Below are 18,125 nucleotides of genomic sequence, written 5' to 3'. Positions count from 1 at the left end.
GGCTTCTGATTGAAAATGATTGGTAAAAGAACAATGAAGAACGTGTTTTTTTTATGCAACATGTCATCAGACTTCAAATAAAGAGCTTGAGAATATGGTGGACATTACTTTGAACATGGCTTTCAGAATGGGATTGGTAAGCTTGTGAACAGAAAAGATTTGTAGGTGAATGGGCAAAATCCAGGAACTGGGACTACAATGCTGTTTTTGGAGAGAGCTGACATGGACTCAGTGTGCTGAATGGCTTCTTTCTGAAGCCAGTCTGTAATTCTACACACTTCTTTCCTGTGAAATTGTTCCTATTGAGTCAGTGGATATCAGATTCACTTTGGAATATATTCTTTAAAATAAAGACCTTATCCTCTTTGCCACTAATGGACCCCAACACGTTTCCCACCAGGTCGCAAGTACCTGTTTGAAACCTGTGCACCAGCTATAATGTTATGAATTTCATACCATATTAGGTGGTATAATATATTCTGCCAATTCAACCTAAAAAGTACCTTTGACAAATCAGCCAAAATATACTTAATATGGTCAGGTGACATTTGTGACCATTATTTTAATGGACTTACTGCACTGGGTAGTGGACAGTCATACATATAATTATACATCAATATTTGTCCAGTGATACGGCCAGCAATCTCTTAAGGCAACAAAACATGTCAATTAATTGTCATTAGGGGGCAAGCTGTGAATAGCTATACAGAAACGGATTCACTGTTCTTCCCAGCTTTCCTTTATAGAAAATTCAATCATTGCACTATGCTCCAGGTGATTGTTAACTGATGTTCCCCCCATCACAACTGAGGCAGCAGATTAAAATGTCAGGAGACCCTGGGGCTCAAAGTTTGTGGTTTGTGAATTGTGACTGATGCTCTTACTGTTACATTACTGACTTACAAATAAAATCCAGTTAGAAAAGGCAGGTTGTCATACAGTTTTACTTCATTCTAGTTAATAAACTTTATTACATAGATTATAGCATTACTGCCAAAGGCTCAATTCAATTTAGTTTTAAATAAAACTCTCAGAAATCAATGGATGTCCTTTTTTATTATGTATAGATTTGGTACTTTACTATATCATTTTAAAGACATTGACAGAGACAGAAGCATTTGGATTATGGCAATAACATGCAAAATCACTGGACTCATGAACAAAAAGGTAAATTCCCACGATATCGAAAAAGCCTTGGGCACCATCAACACATAAAATGTATTTCAAAGTTATTTTTCACCTTGGATATTGCCCGGGTCCAGTCTTTTAAAATTTCAACATTGTCAGTTCCAAAGGAGAAGACACGTTCTGACAGCAAATACATCTCAAAGGTAGAGCTCACCCTGAAGCAAACAAGGAGGAGGAACTGCATCAGAGCCTTGCAATTTGGCAGCATGAAGTCTAATTCAAAAATCTTAATGCTTCAAGCTGAAAGCAAGCATATTAATGTTCTCATGCACTGGATTTCAAGCAGATTGTGCAGAAGTCTTATCAGGTGATGACATAAACTGACTTATAAAATTTGCATGAACTTTCAGTAAACTTTTGCAGCTGCACTCAATATGCTTTTTTTAAAAAAAAGACCTTTGACAGGAGCCCATTTTTCAACATTTCATGCAGCAAAACAAAGTTAAGATACTTTCTATAGATCCTGTCTGGAGTGAATTTGAAGAGGCTCATTATGATAAGAAACAACTGGTATGGCATAAGCCAATGGAGCATAATTTACACATATAACTCAATTGACACCATTTGTATTATCACCACAGTCAACCTTACCATTTACAATAATGCAAATGCATTTCACTGCAAATCAGACGCACAGAAAAAGATGGCACTAGAAAGATGCATATGGATCAGTACAGAGACGAGTCCCTTAAATTTTGAACAAGGAAAATAAAGGATGATTCTCATAGTAGTAATAAATATGCTCAGGGTATCATGACAATCATGAGTTAAGCAGCTAAATCGGTTAAAGGATATAACTGCCATTTTTTTGGATTGTAATTGGTTATAACAAATTTTTAGGTTTGCAGATTAAGATAGTAGCCATTTTTGTTGATTTTCTATGCTAGAGTTAGTACAATTTAACTCTTAATGAATATACAACCTCCCACTCAATCTGGAATTCTCAGAGAGCTTATCACCTGAATTAGAATGAGGGTTCATGGCATTGCTAGGGTGGAATTATTAAATTATCGATTGTGTCAGAGAATAGCTGTTGTGAGTGACAGAAAGTGCATCTTTCACAACTGATTAACAAAGCTGTGAAGAGTTTCATTTCAAGTCTCTCTGATTGCCTGTACAATTGAGATCACTGCCCTCTCTATGTCTGCCCTCATTATGAGGAAAAAGTACCAAAAGATGCTTCTTTGTTTAAGACAATAATGGATGAGCCTAACCAGAAGCAGATAGAACAAAGGACAACTCATCATGGAGTGAGTTGGTAAAGGAGTGTGGTGAATACAGAGTAAGAACAACACCTTTATAAAGGGAATTTAGCTAGAAAGAAAATTCAGAGGTGAGAGAGGAAGACGTTTGTTGTATAGAGAATACAAACAGCATTCAGTACTGATAATATTTCCAGCTATTTAAAATTACAATGTGGGGTGGCGGGGTGCTGCATAAATAGAAACATACTATGTTCCATGCTTGAAGAATCTAAGTAGACATGCATATTAGACTGAATGCAAAATAGTTTTGACAGAAAGAAGAATTTTCTTTTCCCTAAAGGAGGAACATCAAGGTATGGAATAAATTATCAGCGGTAATGACTGAAAACCATGTCAACACTTAAGAAAAGATTAGATAGACAGTTGAAATGAAAAAGAATAAAGAGATACGGGAATGGATTAGTACATATGATGAAGATTGCTCCTACTATTCATGTGTAGGAGAAACACCACTAAAGGGTAGTAGGGTCATGCAGCCTGCTTTCACACTCTGTTGCCTTGCAGCACAAGGAAGAACATGGAGTGCAAGGAACTCATATATTGCCTCGTCAGGTCAATAAACATTTTTCCCACAAGTGATCTGTGGTTTTGGTAAGGGGAGACAATTGGCATTCAGCTCCATGGCCATCACTCCCCACACAGCACACCACATGTTGTCTTGTGGGTTTTTTGTCCATTGTCTTAGGTCATCCAGAAGAACATGCAGGTTGATCTCAGTTTTCTTACCCCTCTGCCAGATAGCCACAGGCCTGTTTTTTTCTTTTGATGACTCAGCCATATTCTCCAGTAGCAGATGTTCTTCAAATGTGGTATAAAAATCACAAAATATTCACCAGTGCTACTTGGTTTTCAACCCACCAACTGCTCAGCTGCCAGCTTACTTTTGCAGTCGTCAGTCATTTGTGACTTTGTAAAGGCTGCATTCTAACTTTTAACTAGCCTTCCCCCTTTTGCACTGGCCTTGTGTGGCTCAGCTGCCAGTGTTATTGAAATGAACTGGCCATCTTCATGACGGTGCAGTCAGCAAAACAGAGGAGTTCTGTCAAAAGGTGATTCACCTGAAATATTAACAGTTTCTCTTTATGCAAATACAGTCAGAATTGCTGAGTATTGCCAGAATGTTCAGCTTTTATTTCAAATTTCTAGCATTCAGTGCATTTCATTTTTTGTTTTCAGAAATTCCCTTTTCTTTATGTTCACATGTAGACTCCATAATTATTTTCTCCTGCTGATGCAAACTGATCTGCTATGTTTTTTCACCGTTTTCTAACTTTGTACAACATGCAAAATTGAGGAAAAAATGATTTAATGAGCAAGTGAGGAAAGAAAGCATACGCTGCAGCATTGACTGTTCACTAAGAATTCTGAATCAATGTGAAGCTGCTATTATTGAGTAACAGGATGCGTTCAAAAAGCATTTCATTATAACCTTGAAACAAGATGATTTTATCCTTGTATAATTCATTGCTGAGGTCAAGGATTGGAACACTATGCAAGATTGAGTAGTTTGATGCATTCCAGAAAGCCAAGGTAACAGCATCACAAAATATCTAACCAGTGAGTGTTTATACATTTTCTTTATTTTACTTTCATGTTTTTCTGCATTATAGCACATCTACTACATATCTGCTCATTTCTTAAGCTGTTTATATTTCTATAATATATGTACATGATGAACAGATATACACACAACAATATGGTTTGTATATCTCCTTGCAATACTTGAAAGGAAGGACAATTTAAAACCGGCTTAGTGGTTAAGATATTTTGCTTATCTCAAATTTGATGATCTAGGCACAGTGATTGTATCTTTTATTCCATCTGATAATGAATAAAGTTCAATCAATAAAGGCACAGGACAAACAAGAAAGCATTCCAATTATAAGTTATGTGGTGAAACTCTTGAAACACTGAGGCATACCCTAAACTGTTGGTGATTCCATTAAAAAAATACTGTGACAAACGTTTTATTTTAAACAGTAATCTGCTGGATTGAATGACCTGCCTTCAAAAGGATTCTGGATTAGTGGTGCTGGAAGAGCACAGCAGTTCAGGCAGCATCCAAGGAGAAGCGAAATCGACGTTTCCCTTCATCAGGAATAAAGGCAGAGAGCCTGAAGCGTGGAGAGATAAGCTAAGGAGGGTGGGGGTGGGGAGAAAGTAGCATAGAGTACAATAGCTGAGTGGGGGAGGGGATGAAGGTGATAGATCAGGGAGGAGAGGGTGGAGTGGATAGGTGGGAAAGAAGATAGGCAGGTTGGACAAGATCGGACAAGTCATGGGGACAGTGCTGAGCTGGAAGTTTCGAACTAGGGTGAGGTGGGGGAAGGGAAAATGAAGAAACTGTTGAAGTCCACATTGATGCCCTGGGGTTGAAGTGTTCCGAGACGGTAGATGAGGCGGTCTTCCTCCAGGCGTCTGGTGGTGAGGGAGCGGCGGTGAAGGAGGCCCAGGACCTCCATGTGCTCGGCAGAGTGGGAGGGGGAGTTGAAATGTTGGACCACCGGCTGGTGTGGTTGATTGGTGCGGGTGTCCTGGAGATGTTCCCTAAAGTGCTCTGCTAGGAGACGCCCAGTCTCCCCAATGTAGAGGTGACCACATCGGGAGCAACGGATACAATAAATGATATTAGTGGATGTGCAGGTAAAACATTGATGGATGTGGAAGGCTCCTTAAGGGCTTGGATAAAGGTGAGGTAGGAGGTGTGGGCGCAGGTTTTACAGTTCTTGCGGTGGCAGGGGAAGGTGCCAGGATGGGAGGATGGGTTGTAGGGGGGCGTGGACCTGACCAGGTAGTCATGGAGGGAACGGTCTTTGCGGAAGGCGGAAAGGGGTGGGGAGGGAAATATATCCCTGATGGTGGGGTCTTTTTGGAGGTGGCGGAAATGTCGGCGGATGATTTGGTTTATGCGAAGGTTGGTAGGGTGGAAGGTGAGCACCGGGGCGTTCTGTCCTTGTTACGGTTGGAGAGGTGGGGTCTGAGGATGGAGGTGCAGAATATGGACGAAATGCGTTGGAGGGCATCTTTAACCGTGTGGGAAGGGAAATTGCAGTCTCTAAAGAAGGAGGCCATCTGGTGTGTTCTGTGGTGGAACTGGTCCTCCTGGGAGCAGATACGGTGGAGGCGGAGGAATTGGGAATACGGATGGCATTTTTGTAAGAGGTAGGGTGGGAAGAGGTGTAATCCAGGTAGCTATGGGAGTCGGTGGGTTTGTAAAAAATTTCAGTATCAACTCGGTCGTCATTAATGGAGATGGAGAGATCCAGGAAGGGGAGGGAGGTGTCAGAGATGGTCCAGGTAATTTTAAGGTCAGGGTAGAATGTGTTGGTGAAGTTGATGAATTGCTCAACCTCCTTGCGGGAGCACGAGGTGGCGCCAATGCAGTCATCAATGAAGCGGAGGAAGAGGTGGGGAGTGGTGCCGGTGTAATTACGGAAGATCAACTGTTCTATGTAGCCGTGTAAAAAATGAGGTCTGCAGATGCTGGAGATCACAGCTGCAAATGTGTTGCTGGTCAAAGCACAGCAGGCCAGGCAGCATCTCAGGAATAGAGAGTTCATCTATTCCTGAGATGCTGCCTGGCCTGCTGTGCTTTGACCAGCAACACATTTGCAGCTGTTCTATGTAGCCAACAAAGAGACAGGCATAGCTGGGACCCATACGTGTGTCAATGGCTACCCCTTTGGTCTGGAGGACGTGGGAGGATTCAAAGGAGAAATTGTTAAGGGTGAGGACCAGTTCGGCCAAACGAATGAGAGTGTCAGTGGAATGGTACTGTTGGGGACGTCTGAAGAGGGAAAAACGGAGGTCTTGGAGGCCCTGGTTATGGCGGATGGAGGTGTCAAGAGATTGGATATCCATGGATGGGGATGAAGGTGAGTTGATCCTTTGCTGAGGACTGATCGTTTGTCCTCAGTGAGGGGGAGATTTGGAGGGATGGTGAAAACTCAGCAGGGCTGGGAGCTGGGATCTGGTGTGGGTGTGGAGCTGGGAGTGGAGGCAGAACCTGTAACTGGAGTGGATGTGATGGTGGGGGGGATGGGGGTGGAGTGATGAGCAAGGGTAGTGTTCCCCTTGGGGTTCTGGGGTGTGGGGATAGTGACAGTGGGGTCTGTGGGGGGGGGGGGCGTGTCAGCAGAATGCACGTGAGTGGCATTGGTGGGGGCGGAAGTGGTGGCAGACACGGCAGTAGGGGTAACTGCTTGACATCCTCCTAATCTCAAAAAAGTGCAAAATTATGACACCTCCAGACCTTACATGTAAGGGCAAAATTCTTTTCCAGTGAATGAACAATCAATATATCATAGAATCCCTCAGTGGGGAACAGAATCTCTCAGTGTGGAAGCAGACTACATGGCGCATGGAGTCCACTTTCACCCTCTGAACAGCATTCCACCCAGACCATCCCTCTTCTACCCTACCCCTGCAACCCTGCATTTCCCTTGCCTAACCCACCCAGCCTGCACATCCCTGGACACTATGGGCAGTTTTGGACTGTGGAAGGAACCAGGACCACCCAGAGGAAACCCACGCAGACACGGAGAAAATGTGGAAACTCCACACAGACAGTCACCCGAAGGTGGAATCAAACCTGGGTCCCTGGTACTGAGGCAGCAGTACTGACGACTGTGCCACCGTGCCATCAATGTATTGATGTCAATATTTAATAATAGATTACAATATTCAGGTCACTCAGAAACTCTCACCTATAATTTTAATGCAAAATGTTTGAAAAGAAACAATATACTCAAAGGATTAATGCAAAAATCAACACAAGCGTCAGAGAGTTATTTCTCCTTGATTAAACTGCAACACCATTGATTCTGCTAATAAGCAGGGCTGGAGAACACTAATTAATCCCTGCTTTGTGAATGCAATTCTCATTTTAAAGTAACCTTTTCATATTTTACTTACTTGCTAAAAAGCAGATGTTAAAAGGGTACAGTATTCAATAGTGTTTATGTAAATTTCTTTAAGCACTATAATAAGCTGTCAGTGTCCAAGGATAAAAAGCTGCGAGGTATCAGAAATTGCTGTTACATTACAGAGATGTCTTCCATAAATAATTAAATGCATGGATAGAAGCTTGCTACCTGATTTTATATCAAACTGATGTTAAAAGCAGTGGTTTATCATTATGAAATGATATTCTTGCAAATCTCTTCCAGCTAACAACAAAAAATTGTTTTAGGAAAGCTCAAATCTTGATTAAATGATGAGAATTTTCATTTTCTTTGTGAATTATATCATCAAGATCTGATTTTGCAGTGTAAATCTGTACTTCAGCAAATAATCAACATCAAACACAGTTTTTATCTTTATGGTCTTTGGTTACTTCCAAGACTCTACTTTGTCTTCAAAATTGAACAATCTCTTCCCTGAGCTTTCTTTAAAGTTTTTGAAACTAAGTTAATGTGTAAGAAAATTCAATTTTTGATTTTTCCTTCTTTCAACCAATGTATCCTATTTTTTCTAGGAGAAAGTGAGGACTGCAGATGCTGGAGATCAGAGCTGAAAATGTGTTGCTGGAAAAGCGCAGCAGGTCAGGCAGCATCCAATGGGCAGGAGAGTCGACGTTTCGGGCATGAGCCCTTCCTCATTCCTGAAGAAGAGCTCATGCCTGAAACATCGATTCTCCTGCTCCTTGGATGCTGCCTATCCTATTTTTCTGCACAACTCACTTGACATCAGAACTTGGATAGATTTTTCAAGAAGTTTACAGCATAATGGAAACCATTCAGCTCAGTGAATAGGAGTTAAGTCTCAAAATGTGTTCCACTTAGTCCAGTGTCCTTCATCTATGCCCTTTAAAGTGTTGCTTTATAAAATATTAAAATGATATAAATCCTCCTCCCTCTTAACAGCTATTATAGATTCTGCTTCTTCAATTGGTTTTCATAGGACAACATATATCCTAACCATTCAGCACATGGAATTTATCCACCCAATTCATCCTTTTATTCCTTTGCTGCTGATGTTAATTTTACTTTGTCCACTGTCTGGTGGAAATAGATTTGCTTCCTTTTATACCATGCTTTACACACCTTCATGAGTTATGATTTTCATATTTGCTTTATAACAATAAAAAAGCCTGTTTCTTTCATATTCGCACATAATTAAAGCTTCTCATTCCTGGTATCAACTTTGAGAATCGCGTTTGCATGACATCAATTTTCTTCTTATGGCAGAGTTCCCAAAACAGGATGTAACGAAGTGGAAATCGGTTCAGGCTAGCAAGAATATTCTTTGCGAATGATTGCTGGGCTATTTAGGCCATCTCACTTTTACTCCAGATGAGCAAACTGCAGACACTTGATGGGAGTCGAAGTGCAGCTTATTGATAAACAGGGTATTCTTTGTGGTTCTGGATTTGATGCAGGGGTAATCAATATCTGGAGAACAAAAGGTAGCAATTACAAGAGGAGCGAGCAATCAGAATCAAAGAGGGAAGAGATTTGGAAAGTGAGGCTGCATTGGGAAGTGCCAAATAGATGTTTGGACACCTAATTTGAAAGTGACTGAGTGAGTGATAGATATGGCAGTATGGTCATTGGAGGTGCTCACTTCAGTTACACTGGTGAATCAGTTACACAAAAGACAAAACTGTGACATTTCCAAGTTAAACATCCACACTGATGCTTGGTTATCTAAGCAATTTAACTAGTGCTTGGTAACTATATATATTAGGGCATATCTAGTCCAAGTCTTCTTCTCTGAACAGAGTATTGAAAATATTTGTAGAAGGTTTCTGGATAGTGCAAATCAGTCAATTGGTATTTTAAATTTCCCAGGTAATAATAGCATGTGTATGAGTTGCCAAGGCTTGTGCATGTTGAGACACTGTTCTGGATATCTGAACATTTGATACAACATTATTGTATTTTTCTATTCTACCTACTTATAGAAGAATCCTCGGATTTCCAACATATACACTTCATCAAAATTGTATTTTACATGACATTCAACTATGTAAAAGCCAAATGTAGGTATTCATAGCATAAACACTTATTCCCCTGCCTAATCTGCCACGAGAATTGCATTTACAAAATAACAAGTCTTCCATCTGCTGCAGTGTGATACTAAGTACACATATAGTCTTGCACACATGCAAAATAGAGTTAAAACAAATGGAAAATTAACGATTGCTTTGGATCACATCACATAGCATTGGTTTAGTATTTAATTCATATGTAATATCTCCTATACATGTAGTTACCAATCACCAGTTACATTGCTCAGATAACCAAAGTATTTCAGGGTTTAACAGTTAGGAGAAATAGACGCTGAATGATCTGGGACTAATGCCAACATGCTGTTGTGCAAGTTGCTGAATGCACATTTAGACACGAACTGGTGCAATTTATACAATGATTAAACATATCTGAATATTTCATCAAAGCTTTCAATAATTAATACACTAGTTGATTACAAAAATACTTAAGTTTCCAGGGTTGTCACTTGTACTTGCTGTATTATGGCCCAAGGATAATGCTGACTTGAACAAGCGCAAGAACACTGACCTTCATTATTAGAAGCTTATTACCTTGATGGATTCCAGTGCATAAAAAGGTACATGTAAAGTTTGGAGATTTCCTTAATTGCCTCTCAGAATTAGGCACAGAGGAATCATTAATAATACCATGCACTAGAAATGAATCATAAGGGTAGGAGCTGCCTTTAATGGCATTGAGTAGTACAATGCTACTTTAAAGGCAATTTCTTAAATACCACCAGTATATTGCCAAAAGTAATTAGTACATAAATCTGATGTGTAATTCATTCCTCCGTACTGTTTCTATAATCTACAACATACAGTTTGTAAACGTAACCAACAGAAAAAGAAACAGCAACCAATAATTTTCAAAATAAAAATCAAGCTAAAAATGACAATGACAAAAGCATCTTGCATCGCAGTGCAGCAGCATAAGGCAAATGGGACAGGAACTTGAGAGAGCAACCGGATGTCTGTGAAAATAAACAGAACTATCAGGATGTAATCAGTTTCACTTTAAGAATTGCAGGTTACTGTACTTCACATGGATACCACAGGTAAAAGTTTTCTTTAAAAGATTTCCTCACAATGGGGTGGTTGGTAGCAGCTCAGGAACCCATTAGTGTGGATTTGTTGTGTTGCAATAACCCAACACTGTATTGGTGTTCTATTTCCAAGTTCCCTGACCAACTACAGATGTAGAAATTCTGATAATACATACTCTGGAAATGGAGGGCCTCTACTTAAAAGGGACACCAGCAAGCATCAGAATGGCTGAAAGAAACCTTGCAAGAATCTGAAAGAAACACTAGAAAGGCCATTATTGCTCATTGAGTAATTCTTCCCTGGAGTTATACTGGAGGCAGCAATGACCGGAAGGGAAGGGCCCTTTCCTTTGTGAGTGATGAAGAGTTCAGCTGGCTAAACTAATCAAGCATGACAACGATCTATATTACTGCTTTGGGAATTTGGATTTTCAAGCAGAGGTAAAATAAATGTGTTCCTTCAATAAAGGGCTTTTTTGCCCTCAAAAATAGGTCAGAAAGTCATTTGGAACAGTGAACTATGTACATCATTTCCAAGAACATTCGAATCTTCGGTTAAATGACTAAGCAACTTGGTAATCAACAATCAAAAATAAAATTAATAATCTATCTAGCCAGGTTTCAATCTGGGATGTGACTTGTTCAGTATTACAATTAGCTGGGATCATAACAATGACCAGTAGCAATTCACAGGACTTGGTTACAACATTAGAAAGATTTAATTAGCTTTGTTGATAATGAAAGATTTCAGGTGGCTCCCTCTCCAATTTCTTAAGTCTTCGCTGAAGGTACAGCTGGACAAGTATTAGGGCAAATGGCTAAAGGCTTAGTCAAAATGATAAGTATAATATAAAGTTAATTATACCTTTATTGTAAGCATAGCTGCTGAGCGTGTGCCAATGGTCTTAGATCAGTGATGCCAGATCACATGGAACTGGAGTTTGGGTCATGAGGCCAGATATGATGTTCTTTTACCATTGTCAGTGCAAAATTATGCTCAATAGAGCCGTTGCTGTTTGCTCAAAATAGGTTGCTCATTACTACATGGTGACAATCGTGACCAGACCTACAGAATCAGAGTTGAAGTAAAGACCACCAATGTAAACCACGGTGCTGATCCAGCCCAAAGGTGAGTGAATTCCACAGGACTTGGTTACAACATTAGAATGATTTAATTAGTTTTGTTGATAATGAACGATTTCAGGTAGCTCCACCAATACCACCACAAACTCCAGAGTGAACCTCTAAGTTGGTATGATACAGATAGCAACCGGTTTTGTGATGCACCTCAGCACAGACCTACAATCTGAGCAGTAACTGAAGAATGTCTGGGAAAACACTCACAACAGAGTACACAGTTAGCGACAGGAAAAAAATATCAGTCAACCATAATAGGTATGGTTGCCAATGAGAAAGATAACATTTAAGAGATGACAGTGGCCCAACAGATAGGATAAGGGCAGGAAAGACAGGACTAACTCAGTCACTGTAAACCACAATGAAAAGTAACAATGCTGTCTATTTATTGTATAGAACCTGCCTATGGAATACACCAATTGTAGTCAGAGTTGGATAAAGAAGTTGATCCCACAGTATACAGCCAGACCACTGGTAGGAAAGATAGGAAATAATTTTGTGCAAGTTCAATCAATAACAAAAGCAGGTGAAACTTCAAAAACATCCACGTAAGTTAGGTGACAACAGAATCCGAAACATCATGAATTATGGATGTTCGATAGCAATCTTCAATTGAGCAGGGAAGACATCTTAAGAGTTTCTAAATAAATTCAATACCACTGAATCTTTAATCAGGAGCCAGATCTCCACAGGCGCAGCAAACTGTATGTAATAACTCTTTCAAATCATAATGGTGAGCTTGACTCATTTATAGGAAAATCTTACTTTTTCATATTTATACACAAGGTGCAAGATTGTTGGTTAACCCAGTCTTTGTTGCCCATCCTTGATTGCTGTAAAGGTGATGATGGGTAAGCTATCCGCTTGAACTACTACAATCCACGTGGTGTAGATACACTGCAATAATGCTAGAGAGACACTTGCAGCATTTTGATCAGTGATAGTGAAGGAACAGCAATATATTTCCAAGTCAGTATGATGCATCACTTGAAAGGAAACATGCATGTAATGGTGTTTTCACGTATCTACTGCCCATGCCCTTCTAGATAGTGAAGATCACGGGTTTGAAAGGTGCTAAGGAGCCTTGTTGCAGCATCCTGCTATTGTCCATCAGTGTGGATGGAATGAATGTTGCAGCTGTTCAATGAGAAGACAATCAAATGGGCTGCTGAAGTTGGTGCTAAATTTTAGAATTGTCAGAGCTGTATTCCCTGAGACATGGTTTTATTAATTTATTCACTTGTGGAACATGGGCGTCACTGGCTGGTCAGCATTTATTGTCTATCACTAGTTGAGAAAGTGATGATAAGATGCCTTCCTGAACTGTCGGGGTGCATGTATGCTGTAGGTTGACCCACAATGATCTTAGGGAGGGAATTCCAGGATTTTCACCCAAGTGAAGGGTCTTCATCTCACTCCTGACTTGTACCTTGTTGACGATGATCAGACTCTGGGGAGTCAGGAGAAGAATTTCTCATCACAAAATTCCCAACCTTTAACCTGTACTTGTACCACCATATTCTTAAGGCTGATCCACTTCATCTTCTGGTCAATGGCAAATCCTGTAATGTAGATAATGAGGAATTCAATGATGGCAGTAACTTTAAGTGTCAAGAATCAATGTCAGGTTCTCTCTTGTTAGAGACAGTCGTTAGCCCACATCTCCATGTTTTCTGGGTCTTGCTGAACATGTTCAAGGACTGCTTAAATATCTATGAATAGTTGGTGCAGAAAAATATGCAATAATCACTTCTGACCTCAACAAAGGTGGATAGCGGATAAGTGCAATATTTTCTAGTAGCTAGTAGGAAGATATCCACAGGAAGCTGGCTCATGTTAATTTTCAACATAAAGAAATTATTGATTTATAAAACTGGCAGTTTCAGACTGTGTGAAAAACTCATCAGCAAATTATGAATATGCTAGAGAGAGACTTTCAGTTCAATGACCAGCCGTTGTAAGAAACGCTCAATCCACCCCATCAGTATGTTTGCCCTTGAAAGGAAAGGACAAGAGAGCTCATTTGTCTTACACACCTAAGGGAAGCAAGAATCCATTGGAGATGAATTCCCCAAATGAGAGGGGCTTGTAGCGGAGGAAGTATGCGGGGGAAAGTAGTGTAAAAGTGTTAAATGTCCATGGTTAAACTTTAATCATAAGAAAAAAGACATTGGAGTGGATATTGAGTCAAGGCAATTGTACCTTTACTCTAAAAATATCGAATAAGCTTGCTTCAAAGGAGTTAGGTCATTATGATGTCAGACCATGTGGAATCGAAGTCTGGATCTGTCAGGCCCAAGTAGTTTGTTCACATTGACCATCCTCTGTAGAGTTGTGCACAAGGAAGTCTTTTCTTGATCACTCAAGATTGTAGATTTCATATCACTACAATAGTTCATAATGGGCATCTTAAAGGGGGAAAACTAGGATAGACATACATAAGGATTTCGGGCGGAATTCCAGATGAAAGCAAGAAAGTTGTGTGAAATATTTCCCAGATAGTCTACAGAGCAGCGCTGAACTTGAAATGTGTAATTCAAAATCAGAATAGATATACAGTAGAAAATCTCATTCCTATTGAAGGGCTTATGCCCGAAACGTTGATTTCCCCTGCTCCTCGGATCCTGCCTGACCAGCTGTGCTTTTCCAACACCACACTCTCGACATAGACGCAAGTGTTTGACAACCTTATATACTGCTGTAGGAAACACAAATAATGTATATGGATGAAAGGCATCATCTTGAGATAATGCAGCTTTTCAATGCAGAATTAATCCCTCAAAAATTGATTAGATTTTGAAAGAATGGGTTTCTATTAATTTCATTAAGAATCAAATGCAGTCGTACACCTTTGATATCATAACATCCTCGGGAGTTGCATAAAAGCAAGGAACATTTGTTTTTCTAATGTTTCTCCATAATTAAAAAGGAAGCATTATAAATATTCATCATTTTGGGTTATGTTATCACATGTTTGTCAGCAGCTCGAAGAGATTTTCACCTTCGCTGCTGTATTAATATTTTCAGAGGACAGGACGCTGGTGAAACTCAGATGGATTATTTAAAGATACAGCAGTGTTCTCCAGCACTGAAGATACAAAGTCTACCCATGGTTTCTGCTGAGCTAATGTTGTTAAGGTTATAAATGAAGTGGAATATTGGATAAAGATTGCTTTGTTAGCATTTCTCAACCGTGTTCAATATTATCTTACTATACTCCTGCCAAACAACATTATCTCAAAAGTTGAATGCAGCAAGACGAATACAGAATTACCAGATCTTCCATGTCTTCCTCTACTATGGGAAATTTAATTACCTTGCATTCAAACTTGACGTTTTTTCACATATTGCAGATATTTTAAAACACACAAATGATACACCCTCAGCCTATTTAATTACCACCTTCCAAGGGAGTTGGATTTTCATTTTATGTAAAATATTACTGAGAATTCAATTTTATTTGCCACCTTGCAGAACATTAATGAGAAACTTGTAACTAAAGAATTTTTCCTACCTACTCTATGTTGTTAAAGCAATTTAGAGGACAATTCATAAAACCCTAAGGTCAGATTTCAATCAGATCAATCATTTATCCATTCCTTAGTCTACATGGCATTTCCACTTCCTAACACTGATTTTCTTTGTGACCCCTTCAAGGGCATTGTCGTTAATGTTTAATAAAGGCTACTTTATGCTGAAGTCAAACATCCAATCTCTCCAGTTGCTGTTCTCAAATCTTTTAATTCAAAGAAATTTAATGAAATACTTAGATTGTGTAATGTGTCACAAGTTGAGGGAGGAAAGATGGCATAGCTGACAGAAACTTTGGTGGGATGAGATCAAAGCTGTAACAGCAGAAATAGTCCCATCTCCAGCCAAGAAGCCATAGGCTGTTTGCTGGGCATACTTCTAAGTGCCTGGAAACATCATGGATAATAGGTGTCAATTGCTCACTAATGGTTCCAAGTGACATTCCACATTAGCCCTTCTGCCCTCAAACTTATCTGGAGGGGTCTTTGTTGTGGCCAGGAAGCTGCGGAGGATGAAGTGGGTACAACGGTCAGGGTTCCCAATGGAACAGTCTGAATTCAATCCAGTAGATTACCTTTTTACTTATGGAACCAGCACTCAATTTCAGATTTGCCTCAAGGATGGAGTAGCAACTAGAAGCACTCTAAGTGAAACTAATTCACTCTCAGTAGTCTTATTTAATGCCAGACACACTAAAATGACTTATCTAACAAATAATCTCTGCAGTGGTTAGTGACTGTGATGCAAAAACACTTATGCTTAATTGAGGCTAATTACAGTTTTTCAAAAATGTTTTGTATTAATTTTGTCCCCAATTCCATATTATTGATATACATTATGAATAGCTTGGTCTCAAGTACTGATCCTTGGAGTACTCCACTGTTTACAGTCAGCCAATGAAAAAATGAATTAGTGTTTTCTGTTATCCATCACTAATTCATGTTAGTATATTACCTTATATCCCATGTGCTTTAATGTTTATATCCAGCCTCTTGTGGGGGACTTAATTAAAATCTTTCTGAAAAATCTAGGTATGCTATTTCCTTTGACTCACCTTTATCAATATTGTTAGTAACATTCTCAAAAAATTCCAACAAGTTCATCCAGCATGATTTCCCATTCATGCCATGCCATGCGTAATCGTATTTTATTATCTAGGTGTTTTCTTTAAAGCTGATGTAAGGCTGACAGGTCTTGTTTCCTCTCACTCCATTCCTAAATTGTGGGTAACATTTGCTATCTCCCAACCTGAAGGCCCATTAAAGGCGGCACATGCCAAAATTATCTCAATGGAGTATAACATACATGATTTTCCTAACACAAAACAAGAGCAGTTGGCTTACTCCAAGTACTGGTTATAAGATTCCCTACAGATACCCTAGAGCGTGGAAACAGACCATTTAGGCCAACAACAGTAACCCACCCAGACCCAATTCCCTCCGACTAATGCACCTACGCTATGGGCAATTTAGCATGGCCAATTCATCTGATTTGCACATCTTTGGACCGTGGGAAGAAACCACAGGACCTGGAGGAAACCCACACAGACACGGGGAGAATGTGCGAACTCCACACAGACAGTTGCCTGAGGCTGGAATCGAACCTGGATCCTTGGTGCTGTGAGGCAGCAGTGCTAACCACTGAGCCACTGTGCCACCCAAAGACTGACGTTGGGAGCAAGGCTGCTTTTGTCCAGTTTCAAACTGGGGACCTTTCAGGTGTTAGGCCAATGTGATAACCACTACATTACAGAAATGAACCCGCATCAAGGGGACGCGGCTGTTTCTGAACAGGGGATCTTTCACACACGAGGCAAACTTGATGACCACTATACTACAGAAATGGTGTTATTGTTGGATGATTTCAGCTCCCAATAGGATGCTAACAAAAATGCCCTAAGTAATCACATGCATGCACTTGGTTAACAAATTACGACATCCACATTGACTGACAATTTAAAGCACATCAACTTTTTTTTAATTAACAAGGCCTTTTCTCCATGTTAGCTTATATTTACATGGATTTTTTTTTAATTTACAAACAAGAATTTCACTTAATCTGTGTTGTAGAGATTTCGAGTTGCTGGCATGCCCTGGCAGGTCACATCACTAAGTCCTGGGGTGGCTCCATAACAATGAACGCAACCATGACTCAAAATGTTCTTAGCTTAAGAAATACTCCAAAATTATCCTTGAGAAGCCAGGTCACAGCGTGAAAATGCTGCGTTCACGATTAGAAATTAGAAACAAAATACGTTCACTCTAATCGATTGCTCACTGTCAGGCAAAAGTTACTTTGTTCAAATTTTTTAAAAATAAACTGTGGCTCCACTGTCCAAAATTTGCTGAAATGAAATAAAAGAGACCTTAAATTGATTAGATGAAAAGTAACAAACCACAGTAAGAATTCCTGCCATGCAATTAATAAAACTTTTCCTTAATGTTCAGGTCAAACAGAATTGGGTTTTCAGGAATTAATTCTACTTAAGTCTAATTCCCCAGGATTTAACACAGGGATTGGACTTCAAGTCTTTTACTCACCCAGCGCCCCATGTAAAATCAGACTTGGCCACTCCTAAACAGACTACCTCGTTGATATCAATCCTCCCATTCGGTGTGGCTGATTTGTCACTTTCATAATAACTGAGAAACCCACCTTCTAAGGTACACCATCGCTTTTGGAAATCTGCAGACAAGAAACACAAACTCGTAAAAATCTGAAGACTGATCACAGACATTACCTTCCTGCAACACTTCCATCTGTATTTTCATAGAGGTTTATATTTCAGTCAAAGTGTCTTGAGATTATTACTACAGGCAGACCCATGGAGTTGAGGAATACGAGAAACCTCCACTATCCGAAAATCGGATTATCCGAAGGAGATCTCGAGGTCCTGATAGAAACATTTCATCAAAGAGGTGTTTCCAATAATTATAAACAAACTCAGCTCATTGAAAATGCTGCCGA

The 18,125-nt window shown here is 39.7% G+C and overlaps 1 protein-coding gene across 3 annotated transcripts in view; it reads right to left on the bottom strand.

Moving 5' to 3' along the window:
• The window catches only part of arap2 (ArfGAP with RhoGAP domain, ankyrin repeat and PH domain 2), a 309,350-nt gene that overhangs the window by 96,206 nt on the left and 195,019 nt on the right, over nt 1-18,125 (bottom strand). For all 3 annotated transcript variants that reach the window (XM_060825023.1, XM_060825033.1, XM_060825042.1), the window contains exons 16-17: nt 17,699-17,843; nt 1,241-1,343 (exon numbers count right to left, since the gene is read on the bottom strand). In XM_060825023.1, coding sequence (XP_060681006.1) covers nt 1,241-1,343; nt 17,699-17,843 — 248 coding nt within the window. The remainder of the gene's footprint in view (nt 1-1,240; nt 1,344-17,698; nt 17,844-18,125) is intronic.

This window comes from Hemiscyllium ocellatum, chromosome 1 (genome assembly GCF_020745735.1).
Source record: "Hemiscyllium ocellatum isolate sHemOce1 chromosome 1, sHemOce1.pat.X.cur, whole genome shotgun sequence".
Lineage (NCBI taxonomy): Eukaryota > Metazoa > Chordata > Chondrichthyes > Orectolobiformes > Hemiscylliidae > Hemiscyllium > Hemiscyllium ocellatum.
Note: the sequence above shows the minus strand (reverse complement) of the source record. Positions and strands in the feature narration are given on the sequence as shown.